We start from the raw sequence: 17,693 nt of genomic DNA, 5'->3' as shown, positions 1-17,693 counted from the left end.
TACCATGGGTCCCACTGGGTTCATTGGACCCAGGCGGTACTTTGAGAGGGGCAGCAAATTGATGCCCAAGATTTTTTTGTCCAGCAGATTTGTGCGTCCTCAGTTTTCGGGGTGTTACGGTGGCATTTCCCCATCTCATACTGCTGCACGTAGTGCAAACTGATGAGTATGAGAAAGCGGAGCGTCTCCTCCGGGAAACGTCCCTTGCGTGACTGTGGTGTGCGCAATGACGTCAAGGTACTAGTGTTTTTTATGTTTGTTTGTATTTTGTCCCTATACTCCACAGAGCAGCCCCTTAACCCCCCCCCCCCCAAAAAACAGCCCCTTAATCCCCTCCTCACAAAGCAGCCCCTTAACCCCCCTCCCCACAAAACAGCCCCTTAACCCCCCCTCCCCACAAAGCAGCCCCTTAACCCCCCCCCCTCCCCACAAAGCAGCCCTCTAACCCCCCCCCCTCCCCACAAAGCAGCCCTCTAACCCCCCTCCTCACAAAGCAGCCCCTTAACCCCCCTCCCCACAAAGCAGCCCCTTAACCCCCCCTCCCCACAAAGCAGCCCTCTAACCCCCCTCCCCACAAAGCAGCCCCTTAAACCCCCCTCCCCACAAAGCAGCCCCTTAACCCCCCCCAAAAAAAAAACAGCCCCTTAATCCCCTCCTCACAAAGCAGCCCCTTAACCCCCCTCCCCACAAAACAGCCCCTTAACCCCCCCTCCCCACAAAGCAGCCCCTTAACCCCCCTCCCCACATAGCAGCCCTCTAACCCCCCTCCCCACAAAGCAGCCCCTTAAACCCCCCTCCCCACAAAACAGCCCCTTAACCCCCCCCCTCCCCACAAAGCAGCCCTCTAACCCCCCCTCCCCACAAAGCAGCCCTCTAACCCCCCTCCTCACAAAGCAGCCCTCTAACCCCCTCCCCACAAAGCAGCCCCTTAAACCCCCCTCCCCACAAAACAGCCCCTTAACCCCCCCTCCCCACAAAGCAGCCCTCTAACCCCCCCTCCCCACAAAGCAGCCCTCTAACCCCCCTCCTCACAAAGCAGCCCTCTAACCCCCTCCCCACAAAGCAGCCCCTTAAACCCCCCTCCCCACAAAACAGCCCCTTAACCCCCCCCCTCCCCACAAAGCAGCCCCTTAAACCCCCCTCCCCACAAAACCTCCCAGGAAGGTTTTACCCCCTTCATGACCAGGCCATTTTTTTTGCGATACGGCACTGCGTCATGTTAACATGACAATTGTGCGGTCATACGACGCTGTACCCAAATAAAATTGATGTCCTTTTTTTCCCACAAACAGAGCTTTCTTTTGGTGATATTTGATCACCTGTGCGATTTTTATTTTTTTGCGCTATAAACAAAAAAAGAGCGTCAATTGTGAAAAAAAAAAAAAAAAAACAATATTGCTATAAAAGACATACAATTAAAAGAAAAATTGAAAAAAAAATTTTTCATCAATTTAAGCCAATATGTATTCTGCTACATATTTTTGGTTAAAAAAAACTCCTAAAAGCATATTTTGATTGGTTTGCACAAAAGTTATCGCGTGTAAAAATGATGGGATATTTTTATGGGATTTTTTTTTACTAGTAATGGCGGCAATCAGCGACTTATAGCGGGACTGTGATGTTGCGGCGGACAGATCGAACACCTAACTGACACTTTTGACTCTTTTTTTGGGGACCAGTGACACAAATACAGTGATCAATGCTAAAGAAAATACGCACTGTCACTGTACTAATGACACTGGTAGGGAAGATGTTAAACATCAGGAGCAATCAAAGGGTTATATGTGTCCCTAGGAGGTGCTTACTAACTGTGGGGGAGGTGCTCTGACTGGGGGAAGACAGTGCTTAGCAGAAACACAAGATCTCCATCTTCTCCCCTGTCAGAACGGCGATTCTGCCTCTCTCGGGATGGATCGCGAGTGGCCGACGGACATTGGGTCCAACAGACCCGCTGACTGGCCTCCCCTCTCTCCAATCAGCGCTCGATCGGGCGTGCATGCCACCTAGAGGCTATTGCTTGAACAATTCTGCGGCAGTAAATGTATGTTACGCGCAGCCCGAAGTAAATGTAAAATACGCAGTCGGCAAGTGGTTAAGGTCAAAGTCCAGGCCAAGGTTGACAACAGACAGGCAGCAAGGGTACCAATTCGGAATCAGGAGCAAGGATAAAGTTCAGGCCAAGGTCCATAGCAGATAGGAAGCAGAGGTAAAAATTCAGAATCTGGAGCAAAGTCAAAGTCTAGGACAGCCTTTTTCAACCAGGGTGCCCAGGCACCCTAGGGTGCCTTGAGCTTTCTGTGGGTGTGCCTTGGCAAAATGCCTAAAAATTGCCCCAAAATTATATACAAGCTGGCTTGTGGATAAAGCTGCCTTTTAGTTACACAAAGCCACAGGTTTCATTGGGCGCCATTACAAACTTCTTGAGGGCACCTTAGCTAGGTGATGGAGAAAATTGAGGGAGAAGAGAAACATTGGAATACTAGTCAGTACCAGTTTGAAAAAGTGTATTTGCTATGGAAGAATAAATCACCTCTAACGTTGGGCTCGCTCCCACTGTTTTCAGTCACAGCGGGAGTCGGGCCAGGGGAGGAGCAGCGGTGATCACCGCCGCTCTTCCCCGATCGTCGGGGAATCGAGTGTGGAGATCCGCCCACTTGTGTAAACAAAGCGGGCGGATCTCCTAAGTGACAGGCAGGGTCAGATTGCAGGGTTCAGCATAGCTCAACCTGCGATCTGTCCCTGTGTCACTCAGTCACCTCCCCCCACACACGTCAGTAAGCACCAGGCATACATTAACCCCTCCCTCTCCAATAAAATTAACCCCTTCCCTGCCAGTGTCATTTTTACAGTAACAGTGCATATATATAGCACTGATTACTGTAGTAATGTCACTGGTACCCCCAAAAGTGTCAAAAATGTCAGTCAAGGGTCCGATCTGTCCGCCGCAATGTCGCAGTCCCGCAAAAAAAATCGCAGATCGCCGCCATTACGTGTTAAAAAAAAAACACCAAAAATGACAAAAATCTTTCCCTTAGTTAGTAAACGCAATAATTTTGCGCAAACCAATCAAAATAAGCTTATTGCGATTTTTTTTACCAAAAATATGTAGCAGAAAACAAATTGGCCAAAAATGATAAAAAATTTTGATTTTTACATTTTTTTGGGGGGAATTTCATATAAAAAAATGTGAAAAATATTGTTATTTTTTCAAAATTTTCACTCTTTTTTTTGTTTATAGCGCAAAAAGTAAAAATCGCACAGGTGATAAAATACCACCAAAAGAAAGCTCTGTTTGTGGGAAAAAAAGGACACCAATTTTGTTTGGGTACGGCGTTGAATGACCGCGCAATTGTCAGTTAAAATGGCACAGTGCCGAATCGCAAAAAGTGGCCTGGACGTAAGACAGCACAATCCTCCGGTGGTAAAGTGGTTAAAGGGAGTTGGTGCCAAAGCTAGCGCTGGAAATGCACGCTCATTAGCACGGTCAACAACACATGCGTACAGCTGTGACCCTATGCAGCGAATGATGAGCTGTAATATAAGCATGCACGCAGACCTCTGAGCACTTCATTTTCCTAACAGGTGACAACTGACCATCACACCTACTATATGGCCAAAACTATGTGGACACCTCCAAATTAAAGAGTTCGGGGGTCTCCAGTGAAGGTAATACTCCATTATACAAAAACATTGTAGAAAATTGTCCTCTTCCAACCTTGTGGTAACAGTTTAGTAATGATCCTTTTCTGTTCCACCATGACTGTGCCCCCCCCCCCCCCCCTCTGTGTACAACCAGCTCCATAAAGGCATGGTGGGACCAGTTTGGTTTGGAAGAGCTCAAATGTCCTACACAGAGCCCTGATCTCAACCCTACTGAACACCTTTGGGATGGATTGAAATACCAATTGGTCGTCTCATCCAACATCAGTACCAGACCTCACAAATGAGCACAAATTCCCGAAGACACTCTCCAAAATCTTGTGGACAGCCTTCTCAGAAGAGTGGAGGATGTTATAACCACAAAGAGGGCAACTCTATATTAATGGTAATGGAGGGGGAAAGGCCATGTTAATTGGCATTGTTGAAGGAGGGGACAACTCCATAATAGTGGCCATGGGGGAAGAGAGGACAACTCCATAAAAATGGCTATAGGGGAGGGGGGGGGGGCACTGCATATTAATGGCCATGGGGGAGAGGGAGACAACTCCATATTAATGGCCTTGGGGAGAGGGGACAACCCCATATTAATGGCCATGGGGGAGAGGGGACAATGCCATATTAATGGCCATGGGGGAGAGGGAGACAACTCCATATTAATGGCCATGGGGGAGAGGGAGACAACTCCATATTATTGGCCATGGGGGATAGGGAGACAACTCCATATTAATGGCCTTGGGGAGAGGGGACAACCCCGTATTAATGGCCATGGGGAGAGGGGACAACCCCATATTAATAGCCACGGGGGAGAGGGGATAATGCCATATTAATGGCCATGGGGAGAGGGGACAACTCCATATTAATGGCCATGGGGAGAGGGGACAACCCCATATTAATAGCCACGGGGGAGAGGGGACAATGCCATATTAATGGCCATGGGGGAGAGAGGACAACTCCATATTAATGGCCATGGGGGAGAGGGGACAATGCCATATTAATGGCCATGGGGGAGAGGGAGATAACTCCATATTATTGGCCATGGGGGAGAGAGAGACAACTCCATATTAATGGCCATGGGGAGAGGGGACAACCCCATATTAATGGCCATGGGGAGAGGGGACAACCCCATATTAATGGCCATGGGGAGAGGGGGGACAACTCCATATTAATGGCCATGAGGGACAGGGGGACAATTCCATATTAATGGCCATGCGGGAGAGGGGACACCCCAATATTATTGGCCATGGGGGAGAGGGAACAACTCCCTAATAATGGCCATGGGGAGAGGGGACAACTTCATATTAATGACCATGGATGAAGAGTGCACAACTCCAAATTAATGACCATGGGGGAGAGGGGACATCTCCATTATAATGGTTATGTTAGAGAAGGGACAACTCCATATTAATGTCCATGGTTTTAGAATGGGATGTCAATCCTCGAGGTGTGATGGTCAGGTGTCCATGGGTATTTGCTATTATAGTGTATATAATTTCTTGGGTTGAAGTCATTGGAGGGTCACTGGGACACACAGTGGGGAATCATTTCCCCAAATAGAGGTTCAGTCTTTATGTTTTCATAATATATCTTATTTTTCGATTCAGTGATGTCATCACTGGGTGCCTGTGTTTCTCTATGTAATGCAGGCAGATCATGGCTGGTGGTAAGGGCCAGCATAGCTTCCTGAAAACATCACAGCACCCTGCCTCAGTCGTCCCCTCCAGGATCCTCAGTCCTGATGCAAGCAATGGGTTGACTCTTGGGAGGAGTTATGCAAATATCAAAATTCATTGATGGGTGTCAGTCTAGAGAAGTGGGCATACCTTGACAGGCTGTATTTCCGTGGGAAACGCAAACATGTGATGCTGAGCCTCCCTGAAATCCAGTTATGAAAGGGGTGGACCAGGGACAGTCAAGCAGGGAAGGAAGGAGCTAGATGATGCTGGATGTCCTCCAACCAGGAAATAAGGTGGAGCTTTATCTGAATTGCTTCAGCTTCTAATGCACATTGTGAGAAGCTCACAGTGTGCAGTGAAATCATAGGAAACCATTTCAGTCCAGAGGTCAGATGTAACATCCCCTACTCAATACAAAGCTAAAAAATAGGGTTGCACTGATACAGTTTTTTTTATCGGCGAGTACGTGTACCTATACTTATGGTCAAGTAGTCGCTGATAGTGAGTACCGATACTTTGTGGTGTGAAATGCGTCAGTACAAAAACAAATTGTTGCAAATTGCACTGCAAGGAATCGCATTCCATTTCCACCGCTTGTGTGTGTGTGTATAGAAAGAGATTAAAGCGCCATCTAGTGGGCAGTTTAAAAAATGTTAGAACTCACAGTAAATATCTGGCCACACGCAAAATAATTTACATAGGTGTCCCGGTCCGATGATAGCAAATTAGGGTCGCTGGGGGTGCTCACAGGGCTGGGGGAAAAGTTCCAGGACCCTGTGGGTATAGGGCGGATGTGATGTCAGCTTGGGGACGGACTGCTTCTTCATCCCTTCCAGCCCTGTGGGCACCTCCAGCAGCCCTGATTTGCTATCATCGGCGGACCGGGACACCTATGTAAATTATTTTGCATGCGGCCAGATATGTACTGTGAGTTCTAACATTCTTTAAACTGCCCACTAGATGGCGCTTTAATCCATTTCTATGCCCACACAGAAGCGGTGGGGAAAATCGCACGCCATTCTTTGCAGTGTGATTTCCGCCCATTAATTTTGTATTGACGCATATCTCATCGCAAATTATCGGTTTCGGTATCGGCAGCATTTGGGCGAGTACCAATACTCGCGCAAATGCTTAACCACTTGCCGACCAGCCGCCTATATACAGTGGCAGGTCGGCAGGCTCCCGTGAATTGCCGTACCTGTACAAAGTTTCGCAGGAGCGATCCTGGGGGCACGCATGCACTCACTCACCAGCAGGGAACCCGATCAATGGGGCCGATGGCCGCAATTGCCGCAAGGCACCCTCGATCGCTCCCCGTGGAGAGAGAACGGCGGTCTGCTGTTGTAAACACAGCAGACCGTTGTTCCCTCAAGAATCAATACAGACCACCTGTGATCCTCCTATTTAGGATCACAGGTCTCTGTGCTGATTCCATAAGCCAACCCCCCCACAGTTAGAAAACACTCCCCGAGGCACACATTTAACCCTTTGGTTGCCCCTGGATTAACCCCTTTCCTGCCAGTGTCATTATTACAGTGATAGTGCATATTTATAGCACTGATTACTGTAGTAATGTCACCGGTACCTCCAAAAGTGTCAAAAATGTAAGTTAGGGGTCCGATCTGTCCGCCACAATGTCGCAGCCCCGCTAAAAATCGCAGATCGCCGCTATTACTAGTAAAAAAATTAAAATAAATAAAAATGACATAAATCTTTCTCCTAGTTTGTACATGTGATAACTTTTGCGCAAACCAATCAATATACACTTATTGGGATTTTTAAAAAAAAAAAAAAATTTTATTGGATATGTTTTACAGCAGAAAGTAGAAAATCTTAAATATATATAATATATAAATATATATATCTATAAAAAAAATATATATATATATACATATATATATATATATATAACCAAAACACAGCGCTAAAGACAGTGCATCTTCTTGAGCATATGTGACTAATTTAAAAATGAATACAACAATCCGTGTACATATCTTATTCAAGTGAATACATATTCCCACCACAAGGAAGATGTGATCAAACAAAAACATTTTTAGGAATTTATATTGCAAAAATTTGCAAATTTTTTTACCAAAAATATATAGCAAAATACAAATTGGCCTAAAATGGTGAAAGAATTTAGATTTTTAAAATTTTTTGTTGGGAATGTTATATAGCAGAAAGTGAAAAATATTGTTTTTTTTTTAAATAAATAAATAAATAAAAATGACATAAATCTCTCCCATAGTTAGCAGACGCGATAACTTTTGTGCAAACCAATCAAAATATGCTTATTGCGATTTTTTGATTTTTACCAAAACTATGTAGCGGAAAAGAAATTGGCCCAAAAGGATGAAAATTTCGATTTTAATTTTCTTTTTTTTTTTGGGGGGGGGGGGGGAATGTCATATAGCAGAAAGTGAAAAATATTGTTTTTTTTTCAGAATTGTTGCTCTTTTTTTTTTATTTATAGCGCAAAAAATAAAAATCGCACAGGTGATCAAATACCACCAAAAGAAATCTCTGTTTGTGGGGAAAAGAAATTCATCAATTTTATTTGGGTACAGCGTCGCACGGCCATGCAATTGTCAGTTAAAATATCGCAGTGCCGTATCGCAAAAAATGGCCTGGTCATTAAGGGGGAAAATCTTCCGGTCCAGAAGTGGTTAATATCTGCACTGAATACCGCTACTAAAAAAGAAAATGTTTTGACTTTTTTATTTTTAAAATACCTCATTATGGACACCAGATAGAGCTGGTGATCAGACGGAATAAACATATTAGACAAATGACGGGAATTATTTGTGAGGGCGGTACGAGAGCTGAGATGTCAGGGCTGTGAATTTGGATAAGTAAACCGTATATCTGGATATGATAATAAATAATAAATAATAATAATTAATAATAATAAATAATAATAATAAATAATTAATAATAAATATAATAATAATAATAATAATAATAATAAATAATAAATAATAATAATAATAATAATATTAATGAATAATAATAATAATAAATAATAATAAATAATAATAATAATAATAATAATAATAAATAATAAATAATAATAATAATAATAATAATAATAATTAATAATAATAATAATAAATAATAATAATAATTAATAATAATAATAAATAATTAATAATAAATATAATAATAAATATAATAATAATAAATAATAAATAATAATAATAAATAATAATAATAAATAATAATAAGTAATAATACTTTTTTTTCTTTTTTTTTTCCTTTTTTTTTTTTTAGGCAGACTTCCATGAAAATAATTCACTAACCTTTGTTATTAAAGAGACGGGTTGCCGGAAGGCAGCAGAAATCCCGGAGGAATGTCCCTTGAAGGAGGACGGGGTAAGTAAGATATCAGACCGGTGAGGAAACCATGCAGGAAAATGTAAATGGCGGAATTTACCTTCTCATAGGAATATATAAATCTTCCCAGAGTTTCTGAGATGAGAAAGTCTGTGAATTAGTAGCGCTGCCCTCTGCTGGATTCCCAGTAACCCCACCGCAGGACAGGAAGCATCTGTTAGGCCGGGTTCACATACACTATGTTACCAAAAGTATTGGGACGCCTGCCTTTACACACAGTCTTAGTCCGTAGGGTTTAATATTGAGTTGGCCCACCCTTTGCAGCTATTACAGCTTCAACTCTTCTGTGAAGGCTGTGCACAAGGTATAGGAATGTGTCTATGGGAATGTTTGACCATTCTTCCAGAAGAGCATTTGTGAGGTCAGGCACTGATGTTGGACGAAAAGGCCTGGCTCGCAGTCTGCACTCATCCCAAAGGTGTTCTATCGGGTTGAGATCAGGACTCTGTGCAGGCCAGTCAAGTTCCTCCACCCCAAACTCACTCATCCATGTCTTTATGGACCTTGCTTTGTGCACTGGTCCAAATCATTTGGTGGAGGGGGGATTATGGTGTGGGGTTGTTTTTCAGGGGTTGGGCTTGGCCCCTTAGTTCCAGTGAAGGGAACTCTTTAGGTGTCAGCATACCAAGACATTTTGGACAATTTCATGCTCCCAACTTTGTGAGAACAGTTTGGGGGTGGCTCCTTCCTGTTCCAGCATGACAGCGCACCAGTGCACAAAGCAAGGCCCATAAAGTGCGCAGTCATGTTGGAACAGGAAGGGGCCATCCCCAAACTCTTCCCACAAAGTTGGGAGCATGAAATTGTCCGAAATGTCTTAAGAGTTCCCTTCACTGGAACTAAGGGGCCAACCCAAACCCCTGAAAAACAACCCCCACACCATAATCCCCCCTCCACCAAATGATTTGGACCAGTGCACAAAGCAAGGTCCATAAAGACATGGATGAGTGTGTTTGGGGTGGAGGACAGGGCCAGATTAACGTAGGGGCTACTGGAGCTACAGCTCCAGGCCCCCACCCTAATATAGGCCCAGTAGGGGCAGACTGACTATTCGGCTCAGGGCAAGTAAGGGGCCACATGAGAGGCTCCAGGCACCTCCTGCAGCAGAGGAAATATGACAGTGGGGGGTTTATCGGTGCAGCGGTGGAGGCAATTACAAGCACCAATCTCCCTCTTTGCTTCAGCTGCTTTCTTGTGAGCCATAGAGACAGATCAGTGCTTATAATTGCCCCCCCCCCCCCCCGCGGTATCAGGACAATATCTCCCGGGACAATATCCCCCCGGTAAACATCCCCCTGGACATAGGGTTAGAGGGGGGATATTGTCTAGGGGGATGTTGTCCAGGGGTGATATTGTCCAGGGGGATATTGTCCAGGGGGGATATTGTCCGGGGGCATATTGTCCAGGGGGGATATTGTCCAGGGGGGATATTGTCGGGGGGGGATATTGTCCGGGGGATATTGTCTAGGGGGATGTTGTCCAGGGGTGATATTGTCCAGGGGGATATTGTCCAGGGGGGATATTGTCCGGGGGGATATTGTCCAGGGGGGATATTGTCCAGGGGGATATTGTCCAGGGGGATATTGTCCAGGGGGGATATTGTCCAGGGGGGATATTGTCGGGGGTGATATTGTCCGGAGGATATTGTCCGGGGGGATGTTGTCCGGGGGGATATTGTCCTAGAATCCCCCCCTGCACCATTCACCCCAGACTGTCCATCAGATTCCCCCTGCTGTCTGGGTACTGATCCTTACCGATTACTGACTGTGTTCATTCATACCTGAAGCCCTGAACCACCAAAATCCTCAGCACCAGGCCCATGATGTTCCTAATCCAGCCCTGGTGGAGGAATACTATTATGTCAAGCGTGTCTGTACCCTTTTCCCCTGATGCCACATCCCTAAATAATAGCAAAGCCAGAAATATTATGGATGGGATATTAACAGAACCATCAGGGCTTTATTTTCAGGGGGAATGCAGTTCCGGCACCTCCAGCACTAAATGTGTGTAATGGCAAGGAGTGCTGTGGTGTGCTGGAGGGTCCATTAATGCTGGCTGCTGGGGGGTCTAATGCTGCTGGGGGAATCTATTGTTGAGGGAGGGGTCAATTGTTGCTGGGGGGAATCTCGTGTTTGGGGAGGGGTCTGTTGTTGCTGTTGTTGTTTATTTGAGTCCGACTCTTTGTGACCTCATGGACCATAGCCCGCCAGGCTTTTCTTTCCTCCACTGCCTCCCAGAGCATGCTTAACTTCATGTTTATTGTTTCAATGATGCTATCTAGGGATAGCAAGGGCAAGGGATGGAGACTCTATTGGTGATGAGTCTCATATAAAGTCCCAATCTCTCTCTTCCCCCTTTGCTATCTAGGGATAGACCGATATGGTTTTTTCAGGGTCGATACCGATACCAATATTTTGTACATTTAAAGTTTTGAAAAATAAAGACAATTTTTGACACAAATCTGGTATTAAACATGTTAATTTTTGTTTAATGCTTAATGGCAGGCTATCTGGCACCCTGCGGTGGATGGCTGGCTTGCTGGCACTCTGTCGTGGATAGCTGGCTGGCTGGCACCCTGTGGTGGGTGGCTGGCTGGAACCCTATGGTGGATGGCTGGCACACCTGTGGTGGGTGGCTGGCTGGCACCCTGTAGTGGATGGGTGGCTGGCTGGCTGGCACTCTGTGGTGGGTGGCTGGCTGGCACCCTGTGGTGTGTGGCTGGCACAGAGGCTGTGGGTGGCTGGCTGGTACAGGGCCTGTGGGAGGCTGGCTGGTACAGTGCCTGTGGCTGGCTGGTACAGGGCCTGTGGCTGGCTGGTACAGGGCCTGTGGGTGGTTGGCTGTCTGGCACCCTGTCTGTGGGTGGCTGGGTGTCTGGCTGGCTGGCACCCTGTGGTGGGTGGCTGGCTGGCACCCTGTGGTGGGTTGGTGTCTGGCACAGGGGCTGTGGGTGGCTGGCTGGTACAGGGCCTGTGGCTGGCTGGTACAGTGCCTGTGGCTGGTAGGTACAGGGCATGTGGGTGGCTGGCTGGCTGGCACAGGGGCTGTGGGTGGCTGGCTGGTACAGGGCCTGTGGATGTGGGTGGCTGGCTGGCACCGGGCTGCTGTGGGTGGGTGTATGGCTGTGATAACACAACAGATAGATGGGTGTACTGGCACTCCCAAGATGAATAACTGATAGGCACTTTGGAATCACACTTCTTGGAAAATGGTCACAATAAAAAATGTCAAGTTTATTAAAACGATGTAAAACACTGTAGACAGCAAGGGGCATTCAGCAGTAGGGCAATACCTTTAAGATGATCCCAGGGATTGGGTGAAGACGCCTGTCCAGGTGTTGAGGGGACAGCAGCAGCGCTGAAGCTGTGAAGGTGGAATCCCCTAGGGGCGATGGGAGTGGAAGGGGGGAGAAGCTCGACCCCCGTATCCCGGACCTGCCGCAAGTTGTCCCGCAGCACAGCGGCTTCGACTCCTGGCTTCCGGAGGATGACGTCATTGGCTGCTGTTGGTCGAGTCACAGGAGCCAGTGCAGCGCTTCAAGCCGAGCCTCATGAGGCTCGGCTTGCCGTCATTTAAAAAATCAGAATTAAGGCAGAACTCTAGAATCAGAAACTAGCAGCAACCTGCACAGTTAACTATTTATGTGCTCAGTGGCCAAGCTTTTTACACTGGCAATGTAAATGAAAGGAACGCTTTGAAAACACATCAGATCTCAATGGGGAAAAATATAATTCTGGATATCTATACTGGTTTGGACTTGGAAATGTGTCAGAGGATCTTTACTGGTATGGACTGGGTAATGTGTTAGGATCTATACTGGTATGGACTGGGTAATGGTTTAGGATCTTTACTGGTATGGACTGGGTAATGTGTTAGGATCTATACTGGAATGGACTGGGTAATGTGTTAGGATCTTTACTGGTATGGACTGGGTAATGTGTCAGGATCTTTACTGGTATGGACTGGGTAATGTGTTAGGATCTATACTGGTATGGACTGGGTAATGGGTTAGGATCTTTACTGGTATGGACTGGGTAATGTGTCAGGATCTATACTGGTATGGACTGGGTAATGTGTTAGGATCTATACTGGAATGGACTGGGTAATGTGTTAGGATCTTTACTGGTATGGACTGGGTAATGTGTTAGGATCTATACTGGTATGGACTGGATAATGTGTTAGTATCTATACTGATATGGACTGGGTAATGTGTTAGGATCTTTACTGGTATGGACTGGGTAATGTGTTAGGATCTATACTGGTATGGACTGGGCAATGTATTAGGATGTATACTGGTATAGACTGGATAATGTGTTAGGATCTATACTGGTATGGACTGGGTAATGTGTTAGGATCTATACTGGTATGGATTGGGTAATGTGTTAGGATCTCTACTGGTATGGACTTGGTAATGCGCTAGGATCTATACTGGTATGGACTGGGTAACGTGTTAAGATCTATACTGGTATGGACTGGATAATGTTTTAGGATCTATACTGGTATGGACTGGGTAATGTGTGGGGATCTATACTGATATGGACTGGGTAATGTGTTAGGATCTTTACTGGTATGGACTGGGTAATGTGTTAGGGTCTATACTGGTATGGACTGCGTAATGTGTTAGGATCTATACTGGTATGGACTGGGTAATGTGTTAGGGTCTATATGGACTGGGTAAAGAGTTAGGATATATACTGGTATGGACTTGGTAATGTGTTAGGATCTATACTGGTATGTGTGACGGTACTCACCATCACTGGGAGTGAAAGACAGATACTTAATGGTTTGGATTGCTTCAAATGGGTTCTGTGTTTACAATTATGATAATGTGTATTGAACTTCAATGTCAGAGACAGGCTCTCCCTATTGTTTGTGTATTGAGATGTGATGCGGATTGTGTGAAGCCTGTCTGTCCCATTGTTAATTGTTAATGAACTCACATATTGTTCTGCCCACATGGCTAGATAATTAGTTCAGGTTAATTCTATTTCTGTATACAATTTCAACTACATATGATAATGTAATCAGGCAACCCCTGCCCCATGTGTGGTAATCTGATCAGGAGGGGTATGTCCATGCTGTATATAAATTATGTGTGACTGTTCAATAAACTGAAGATTCCAGTACAAGCTAAGTTGTCGGCTAGCTTTGTATGGGGGCGGCTGGAAAATCTCATATCTATGTTCAAGACTGGGAGGAAGCCGTATACTGATGGAAGTCCACAAGTACAGTGTGGGTCGTGGTTCCGTTACAGTATGGACTGGGTAATGTCTCTCCCAGATCCACCAGCCTAACAGGTCAACCTGAGGACAAATGTTGCAAATAGGTACATTGTAACATTTGGTCTGAACACATAAACACAGTTAACCTGAGTAACCCCAGAGCAAGAACACAACAGTAGAAACTTTTGACCCTTTGGAAGCACCTAATTACACGTTTTTACAGACAGAAACGCTCTTCTCCTGAGAGATTTTTTTTTGTTACATTGGTGCATGCTTTCCCTGGCACTCCCCACCCCCATTCCCAATGTTTGACAATCCCTTGCATGTACCTCACATTGATTTCAATGGGGTTCACATTAAATCCAATTAGTGGATTTTTAGATGTTGTTCTCTCCTCGCCACATGCTTCCCTGTGAGTAATTCAAGAAAAAGTTTCCCCTATTGGTGGGACTTTTTAGGCACTCACATGTACACGAAGTTTTATAAAAATATAAATTTTATTGAAAAATACAATTTCACAATTTTGTATAAAAGGCAAGTAAAGTAAGATACATCACATATGCAATTGGAAGTGACCACACCAGTACAGGGTGAAGGCTCAAAAGTTTCGGAGTTAAACAATTACTCCTTCTTCAGGGGGGAGGCGAGACCCTGGGTGGTGGTCTGTAGATAATTAATTAAACAGACATCAGTCAAATACAACAGTAATGCAGTCATATATACATTGCATCAATTCATACAAGGAGAAAATTCCTTCAAGATAGAAAAGAATTGTGACTTACATTCTATGCAGTGATGAATGGCACTATAAACCTGCCGGGATTTTTTAAAATCAGATGCTATATATGCTCTGCCGAACCTACACTCTGGCTGTATCAGAAATATAATTGGGGTACTCAGACCTCATACACATGTATTGTGGAAGAAAAGAATATGCCAATTTATCGTGGATGGCCTTCAAGGAGCACCAGGTAAAGATAGCTGGATCCCAAATTGGCGGCTGATCAACTGGAAGGAAGAAACGTGAAGCCGTCAGGAACGAGTAACTTAAGAGGTCCAGTGATTGGAGGTGGCTATTTCTTGGAGCAGGGAGTGGACAAATGCAAAAGGAAATAGGGAAAGGAATTCAACATTCTTGCCAGAATGTGCATATTATATCTAGAGGCATGAGGTTTAATATTCCTCCAAACGTTAGAAAGAAACAGGGAGGGGGGAGGAGCAGATTTGCTTGATTTTGCAGAGCGGGTAGTTTTGTATGCCAAGCTCTCAAAATTTATTGATTTATGTCTCTCCCATTAGAATATAGCCATTAGTATAGGATAGTCACCTCCAAGACAGAGATAAAAGTAAAAAAGTTTTCATTTTGATGAGTGTAAGAATAGAGTATACAAGTTACCTTGTTCAGATGATAATCAGCCTGGATCATGCCAGACAAACAGCCCTCGGTGTTCACGGCAAGCGAGCAATTGGCTCACTGCTGAGATCCGGGGGTTTGAATGTGAAGTCAAATTGACTTCACAGCTGTGTTTACTTACCGGCCGCTTACCGTGCCGGGCTGTTTACCTGGAACAAGCTGGATGGCCATGTAGTCCACATTACTTCGTCTAAATGCGGACGAAGAAAAATTTAAGTGTATATCAGTTATAGAGTTCTTTCTCTGTTTTTTGGCAAAATATATCATTAAATAAATAAAGAAGAACAAAACAAAAAAGAAAAAATATATATAATGGGGATGAGATTGAGAAGGGATTTTCTGATAGACACCCCATTATGGCTGATTTAGGAATCCTTCAGCTTTTGATATGTGTCAATTTATTTGCAAAAAGGAAAATAAGCATTTCCCATAGCCTAGAGGTGGTTCAGGGGGGCATAGGAGCATCTGATGGGTAAGTGAGTAATTAGACATCCAGCTGAACCCTCCTATTCTGTAATAAACCAGACTGAATGTAATCTTAAATCTTTATTAAAAAAAACAGGGTAGGGGGAAAAAGTTGAGAAATACATACAATAAATGTATGAAACATAGAATACACAATAAAATAACTAGGCTGCAGATGGCAAAAGGTCCATGCTCACCAGCGATGCTGCCTGTAGGGAATGTACGTTTAGTCCACAACACATGCTGCAGATTTGATAGCTGGTTTCCTCTCCCTCAATTCTGAAAAAAATTGAGCCTGGACTCCCAGGATGCACCTGTTCCCTTTTCTCAAAATGAGGGATGATGGGAGTTCCTATTAAAGCTAAACAGTTTCTAACTTCTGTAAAACAGGTAATTTATTCCCAGGCTCCATCTAGTGGCCAGCTTTAATATTGCAGGGAGAACAACATAATGAATCTCCTGCTGGAGGCAGAACAGACGTGTTTCACCGAGTCCAGCGAATCAAACCTAGTTTGGTCAATCACTAGTTAAAAAGTTTTATTATCCTGCTGACTTTGAATGCAGTACTGTGTGAGTTTTACCTGTATTTCACAGATTTATAATTGTTCAATTAATAATAGTGACCATAAACATTATCTGATGTGTGATTTCTCTCAGGTGATGAAGAACTGCACAGCCATGTATTCAGGACCCAGACAGGACAAGGCTGAGCTCAGACGTTGGACCCTCCAGTAAGTGTTCCCTCCTCTTCCTCCTGTGTGTTCTCAGCATACTTCCTCTATTCATGGTGGATTCACTGGGGGTTTCATTAGAATAAAAATTGCTGTGCGAATGCCGAAAGATTAGCACTGCCGTCACGAATAATCTCTATAATGTGCTAAATATATGTACAGTGAGGGAAAAAAGTATTTGATCTCCTGCTGATTTTGTACATTCGCCCACTGACAAAGAAATGATCAGTCTATACTTTTATTGGTCGGTTTATTTTACCAGTGAGAGAGAGAATAACAACAAAAATATCCAGAAAAACGCATTTCAAAAAAGTTATAAATTGATTTGATTGGAGTGAAATAAGTATTTGACCCCTTCGTAAAATATGACTTAGTAGTTGGTAGCAAAATCCTTGTTGGCAATCACAGAGGTCAGACGTTTCTTGTAGTTGGCCATCAGGTTTGCACACATCTCAGGAGGGATTTTCTCCCACTCCTCTTTGCAGATCCTCTCCAAGTCATTAAGGTTTCCAGGCTGATGTTTGGTAACTCGAACCTTCAGCTCCCTCCACATATTTTCTATGGGATTGAGGTCTGGAGACTGGATAGGCAACTCCAGAATCTTAATGTGCTTCTTCTCACACCTTTGTTGCCTTGGCCGTGTGTTTTGGGTCATTGTCATGCTGGATTTCCCATCCACGACCCATTTTCAATGCCCTGGTTGAGGGAAGAAGGTTCTTACCCAGGATTTGACGGTACATGGCCCCGTCCATCGTCCCTTTGATGCTTTAAAGTTGTCCTGTCCCCTTAGTAGAAAAACACCCCCAAAGCATAATGTTTCCAGCTCCATGTATGACGGTGGGGACGGTGTTCTTGGGATCATAGGCAGCATTCCTCCTCCTCCAAACACGGCGATTTGAGTTGATGCCAAAGAGTTTGATTTTGGTCTCATTTGACCACAACACTTTCACCCAGTTCTCCTCTAAATCATTCGGATGTTCATAGCAAACTTCAGTCGGCCTGTACATGTGATTTCTTGAGCCGGGGGACCTTGCGGGCGCTGCAGGATTTCAGTCCTTCACAGCGCAGTGTGTTACCAATTGTTTTCTTGGTGACTATAGTCCCAGCTGCCTTGAGATCATTGACAATATTCTCC

General features: G+C 44.6%; 1 protein-coding gene across 1 annotated transcript in view; it reads left to right on the top strand.

Moving 5' to 3' along the window:
* The window catches only part of LOC309555340 (neutrophilic granule protein-like), a 92,798-nt gene that overhangs the window by 453 nt on the left and 74,652 nt on the right, over positions 1–17,693 (top strand). Inside the window, exon 2 of the mRNA XM_082257299.1 lies at positions 8,604–8,705. Within this exon, the coding sequence (XP_082113425.1) occupies positions 8,604–8,705 (102 nt within the window). The remainder of the gene's footprint in view (positions 1–8,603; positions 8,706–17,693) is intronic.

The sequence above is a fragment of the Pelophylax lessonae genome (assembly GCF_965119305.1).
Source record: "Pelophylax lessonae genome assembly, chromosome: 5".
Lineage (NCBI taxonomy): Eukaryota > Metazoa > Chordata > Amphibia > Anura > Ranidae > Pelophylax > Pelophylax lessonae.
This window is presented reverse-complemented; position numbering and strand designations above follow the sequence as displayed.